We start from the raw sequence: 6,770 nt of genomic DNA, 5'->3' as shown, positions 1-6,770 counted from the left end.
CAGACTCTGAAATATAGATAACAAGCTGGTGGTTGTCAGAGGGAAGATGGGAGGGATATGGGTGAAATAGGGGAGGGGATTAAGAGTACATTCATTGTAATGAGCATTTAGTGATGTATAGAATTTTTGAATCATTCTATTATACACCTGAGATTAATATAACACTGTATGTTAATTATGCTGGAATTTTAAAAAACTGATTTTTTTAATGAAATAAAGAAAAAGATTAGTGGCACATTTGTTCTGAGAGAACTGGAGTATATTTTAAGTTCTATAATGTACTTGCAGAATGACTCATCTATCTTCCCCCAAACAGTCTTTGGTATTAGTTGGTCCATTACAGGGAATTCAGTCTTGCTTAAGAAAATCCATCCTCTCATTTTTTTTAATATAATTTTTTATTTTTTATAAACATATATTTTTATCCCCAGGGGTACAGGTCTGTGAATCACCAGGTTTACACACTTCACAGCACTCACCAAAACACATACCCTCCCCAATGTCCATAATCCCACCCCCTTCTCCCCAACCCCCTCCCCCCAGCAACCCTCAGTTTGTTTTGTGAGATTAAGAGTCACTTATGGTTTGTCTCCCTCCCAATCCCATCTTGTTTCATTTATTCTTCTCGTACCCACTTAAGCCCCCATGTTGCATCACCACTTCCTCATATCAGGGAGATCATATGATAGTTGTCTTTCTCCACTTGACTTATTTCGCTAGAACTGCCCTATGACCCAGCAATTGCACTATTGGGCATTTACCCTAAAGATACAAACGTAGTGATCCAAAGGGGCACGTGTACTCGAATGTTTATAGCAGCAATGTCCACAATAGCCAAACTATGGAAAGAACCTAGATGTCCATCAACAGATGAATGGATCAAGAAGATGTGGTATATATACACAATGGAATACTATGCAGCCATCAAAAGAAATGAAATCTTGCCATTTGCGACAACATGGATGGAACTAGAGCGTATCATGCTTAGCGAAATAAGTCAAGCAGAGAAAGACAACCATCCTCTCATTTAAAAATTTTACGAAATGGGGGCACCTGGGTGGCTCAGTGGGTTAAATTCTCTGCCTTTGGCTCAGGTCATGGTCCCAGGGGATTGAACCCAGCATTGGGCTTCCTGCTGGGTGGGGAGGCTGCTTCCTCCTCTCTCTCTCTACCTGCCTACTTGTGATCTCTGTCTGTCAAATAAATAAATAAAAATATTTAAAAAAATTTTTAAGAAGTGAAATGGATGACATGGATTTCTTTCCCACTTCTATGAGTCTATAAACCTCTTAGTCTGCATTTATTTAAAAAACATGGTTCAAATCTGGTTTCATTCATTTAACAAATATTTGAGTGCCTACCATGTGGTATGGACTCACTGTGTATAGTCAGATCGAAGTTGGCTAAAAACAGATCATACAATGACTATGTTGTGTAAGAGGTGGCAGATAGCCACAAACTGGTCATAGTGATTAGGGAGCAGTACGCTGGCTGAGGACAAAGTAAAAGCTGGCGCCTTGCACCCCCTCTTCACCCGCTCCCCTCCATATGTGTAGCATTCCTCAGGCACCCCTGACTGCCATAAAAAGATAAATAGTTAACTTGCAGGGATCACAATCCTGCAGAACAGGAATCTCCCTTGCTCTACAGATGTCCTAGAGACCTAAACAGGGAGGTTACCTTATCAATAGCACAAATTTCCAGAGGCAAATAACTTTCGGTTCCTGAAACCCTAATGTCTCCCTCCCACCATAAACTGGAGGAGACTGAGGTAGAAGGGAATGTAAATGACAGCAGGATCATAATACCCCACCAAGAATCTCCCAATTATCTTGATGTTAATGCCTGACCTAAAGACGACATTGATCAAGCCATAAGGGCAAGGACTCCCCCCCGGCACCTTGTAGGCCCTCCCTAACATGTGAAAACTCTGTTGAAACCTCCCATCCCTTCACCACCTCCCCCCAACCGCGGGGTATATAACATGCCTACCCTCACAACCCGGGGCAGCAGCTCTTCCTGTCCCCGTGCTTTAATAAACCACCATTTTGCACCAACGACGTCTTAAGAATTCTTTCTTTAGTCGTCGGCTCCGAACTTCCTCACCCCACTGAACCTGACTTAGGTTCTGGGACTTCATCATGAGGTCATGGTGGTCTGGAGGAAGATGTCCAAATACACAAACACTATGAAAAGATACATCTGAGTGATACAGCTTGCAAACATAACAGCTTTGTTCTCTGTATGGATGTTCACCAGCATTTCTGGAACCATGGTGGAATTGAAACAAATATCAGAAAGACAGGTGAAAGAGGATGAAGTTCATGGGTGAGTGGAGGTCATAGCCAGAGCTGATGGCAAGAATGACAAATAGGTTTTCAAGGATTGTGACCAGGGATATGGACAAGAATAGTCTGAAGAAGAGAATCCCAAGAAGAAAATTCTTGGGAAAAAAAAAACTGTTTGGTTTTCTGCTCCCATTTAGTTGATGATTCTGCCAAGAAACAGACAAAGCAATGCTAATTGAATAATTAGCATTACTTTAATTAATTAAATGTTCCTTTTGTTATTTACTTACTTACTTTTTTTAAAAAAGATTTTATTTTTAAGCCCCAGTGTGGGGCTTGAACTTACAACCCAGAGATCAAGGATCTCACGCTCCACTGTCTGAGCCAGGCAGATGCCTCCTGTTATTTTATTTCTAAACAGCTAGCTAATTGGGAGTACGAAAACCATAATAAAATGGAAACTGTGCTTGACAGTTCTATTCCAGTGCGGGAAATTTGATGGCGATCATGTTTGTCCTCACAATGGGAGTTCTTCTCTCCCTATGTATGATCTCATAGTTCACGTTTCCCTCTAAAAAATATCATATCCCGTTAGAGTCTGAGCTACATGTTCTTTGCCAATCAAAATACTTAAATAGCAATTGTAAAGGGCTTGCTAAGTGTCTGATGGCACCCTCAGTCAAAGACTTGCTCTATCAGATATGAATATAAAAACACATAACAGTGTCAATAAAACCTACTAATAAAACCCATAGTAAACACCATGGTCTTTAACATTATTCATTTACTATGAACAGCACCCCCTTACATGTGTTATCATTTTTATTTTAGAGATGAGTAACCGATGTAGAGAGAAGCTGACCGGCTTGCAAATGGCAGAGCTGGAATTGGACCAGATGCCTGATTTCAGAATAGGTAGAAAATTCAGTTTGAGAATTTGAAAATTAAAAGGTGACTTTGTAAGTCAGTGGGAAAGAGAGGACACACATAAAGTGTGAGAACAGATTTGTGTTTTCATTTGGAAAGAATAGATTTCTACCACTCACTGAACAGAAATATATCATTGGTAGAGTACATTTTAGAAATGAAAAGACAAATCTGAACTCTAGGAAAGAACTGTTGAAAAATTTGTTTGTTATAATACATGGACAAAGATATTAACAGTATGATGCAAAATCCCAATCCAAATCATGTCCTATCAGAGATATGACATATAATACTGGAAAGAGATTGTCAATTATGACACTAAAGAAATGAGATTTTATATGCTAAAAACCCTATTCAAATTACCATTTTGGGAACTAGACTAATATTCTTGAGGGGTCCAGTTAGACAATGTGATATCTCCTACAGTCCTCTAGGTGGTTAATGCCAGTCTTATTTTAAGTTATACAGGACTCCAAGGCTACCATAGAAAGTATTACTTCTTCAGAGGAACTTACCTTCCATTGAAAGAGCATTTCTGGGAGCACCTGGGTTGTTCAGTCAGTTAAGTATCTTACTCTTGATTTTAGCTCAGGTCATGATCTTGAGCTGTGAGATTGACCCCTGCATTGGGCTACTGTGCTGGGCATGGAGTCTGTTTAAAGCTGTCTCTTTCGCTCTCCCTCGTCCCTCCCCACAACTCTCTCTTTAAAAAAAAAAAGAGAGATGGGGCGCCTGGGTGGCTCAGTGGGTTAAGCCACTGCCTTCGGCTCAGGTCATGATCTCAGAGTCCTGGGATGGAGTCCCGCATCGGGCTCTCTGCTCAGCGGAGAGCCTGCTTCCCTTTCTCTCTCTCTGCCTGCATCTCCATCTACTTGTGATTTCTCTCTGTCAAATAAATAAATAAAATCTTTAAAAAAAATAAAAAAAAAGAGAGAGAGAGCATTTCTGGTACAATAATAAATTAATTCTCCTCTTTTAAGGATGTGGGCCCTGTACATATTAACATATATATGTACATGTGTATTTTTGTGTGTATAAGTATTAATGTGAAATTGAGTTAAATTTCTCAATAAAGAGTGGAAGGATCACAAAGGAATGAAAAATGTGACCTCAGATTTACTCTTAGCGTGACAGTAAAAATCATCAAAGTAATGGATTTCCAGCTTTGGGATAGATAACAGTCAGAATAGGTTAGGCTCTATTGTTGAAAACAGCAACAGTGTGTGTAACAGAACTAAAATTTTTGATTTAATGAATAAATGATTTAAAGAACAAATTCTGGTTTAATGAAACAAAATCTTATTTCCTTTTCTTGAAAAGTGTCTACCAACTTGGGCAACTGTCCAGGGGAGTCCCCCACATATTGGCCAGCTTTCTAGACTCTTTGGATCTTGTGATGTCTTCATCCACAATAGCTATATCAATGGAAGAATGAACATGAAGTATAATGTACCAGCTCTTCAACTGTTTCGGTCTAGAAGGGACCCACAACTTCCATTCATATTTTAGTGAACACATCAAAACCTATTATTACCACCTTTAACTTCAAGGGACAAAGAAAATGCCATTCTTTGGGGTATCCAATAGGAGACGATAACCAGAAATATTGTCAACCAAGCAATAAAATTCACCATTGATCTGTACACATTGAAATGCATGTGAAAAGCTGGGCAGCCTGCTCTAAAAATATGGGCTCAGGGTCAGATTTCTGGATTTTAATCCTGGTCTTGCCACCTGGTCTCTCTGTAATGTTGGGAAAGACTTTTAAGCTCTTGGATTCTCAATTTCCGTAACTCTAAAATGAAGACAGTAATCATACCCATTGAGGAAATCTCATAAGATAGTAGAGAGATGTTAACATAGACTTCCCATATAATAAGTACTGAAACACTGACTGTATTTTGATATGTATTTTATTTATCCAGTTAGAAAAACCCAAAACAGTGTTGGTAATATATGCACATGAACAACACAGATCTACAACAAAGCACATAGAAACAAGTTAAGATAAATTATTAATAGTTTAGCATTCTCTGCCAACATCTGAGATAACAAGGATAAAGTAAATGCTCCAAATCCAAGTTAGAACTCACTTGTGAGGAAGTAAGAGAGAAGATTTAGGACATACTTTTTGGACAGCGGAGAGGGCAGAAAGATCATCAGATAAATGACATGGAAGTTAATTGTTTAAAAGTGTGTAGAAACTAGGAGAGAGCAGTCATAGACTCTTCAGGATTAGGTGAAAGAGGATTTGCAAGATTCAAGAGTAAACTTTAGAATCAAAGTTTTTTTCCCTTGGGATCCAACAAACTTCTTAGTCCTGGGGCCAAGAGATCCATCACAGATAAGAGGTCACTCTACTGAGAAGCCTTCCCAAAGCCCCCTTCACATCCTTGTTCCTCAAGCTGTAGATGAAGGGGTTCAGCATGGGGGTGACCACAGTGTACATCACCGAAGCCACAGAGACTTGCTGGGGGGAATGAGTTACTGCAGAAGTGAAGTAGACCCCAACACCTGTCCCATAAAATGAAGAAACTACTGAGAGGTGAGACCCACAGGTGGAAAACGCTTTTTGCTTCCTCCCCACCCCCGATGAAGACATCTTCCTAATGGATGAAGCAATCTGTGAATAGGAGAAAAGGATCCCAACAAGGGGAAAAACAACCAGCACACCAGTCATAAAGTATATCAGCGTGCTGTTCAGGAAGGTATCAGAGCAGGCCAGCTTGAGAATCTGTGTCAGTTCACAGAAGAAATGTGGAATTTCAAGATCTCTGCAAAAGCTTAGATGCATCATCAGAGAGATGTAAAGAATGGATGTCATGACACCAATAAACCAGGTCATAAAAACCAGCAGGCTACAAAGGCAGGCATTCATGATGAGTGTGTAGTGCAGGTGGTGGCAGATGGCCACAAACCGGTCATAGGCCATTACAGTCAGGAGTAGAGTGTCCAGGATAGGAAAGAACATGGAAAAATAAACCTGTGAGAGGCAGTCCATGTAGGAGATGGCTTTGTTCTCTGTGTGGATGTTCAGCAGCACCTTGGGCACTATGGTGGTACTGAAACGGATGTCGATCAAAGACAGGTTGGAGAGGAAGAAGTACATGGGGGTGTGGAGGTGGGGGTCAGAGCAGATGGCCAGGATGATGAGCAAGTTCCCGAGCAGAGTGACTAAGAACATGGACAGGAACAGCCCGAATATGAAGGGCTTTAGTTCTGGATCCTCAGAGAGCCCAAGGAGATGAACTCTAAAATTCTTGTTCGGTTTCTTGCTTCCATGTACCTGATAGAACTACAAAGGAAGAGAACAGAGCAACATGAATGAGCAGCAAACTGGTACCCTCCATGTAATAAAAATGTTGGCCATGCCTTTCACTCACGTTATTTATGAAGTCAGTCACTTTGTCTAAGTGTTGGGTCTCCTTTCATTTATAAGTGAAATCTGAAAAAAATGGAATCTCTTATGCCATCCACTTATCTTGAGCAAACTAAGTCAGCTAGAGAAGGACAAATATATGATTTCACTTGTATGTGGAATTTAAGAAACAAAAC

The 6,770-nt window shown here is 40.2% G+C and overlaps 1 protein-coding gene across 1 annotated transcript; it reads right to left on the bottom strand.

The window, feature by feature from the left end:
• Positions 1-5,553: 5,553 nt before the first annotated feature.
• LOC132010927 (olfactory receptor 7D2-like) lies at positions 5,554-6,497 on the bottom strand. Its single transcript, XM_059388923.1, is given in 2 exon segments — positions 5,554-6,461; positions 6,464-6,497. Coding segments are annotated over 2 exon segments (942 nt in total).
• Between the last annotated feature and the right edge of the window lie 273 nt (positions 6,498-6,770).

The sequence above is a fragment of the Mustela nigripes genome, chromosome 2 (genome assembly GCF_022355385.1).
Source record: "Mustela nigripes isolate SB6536 chromosome 2, MUSNIG.SB6536, whole genome shotgun sequence".
Lineage (NCBI taxonomy): Eukaryota > Metazoa > Chordata > Mammalia > Carnivora > Mustelidae > Mustela > Mustela nigripes.
The sequence above is the reverse complement of the archived record's forward strand: the minus strand, read 5'-3'. Positions and strand labels throughout refer to the sequence as shown.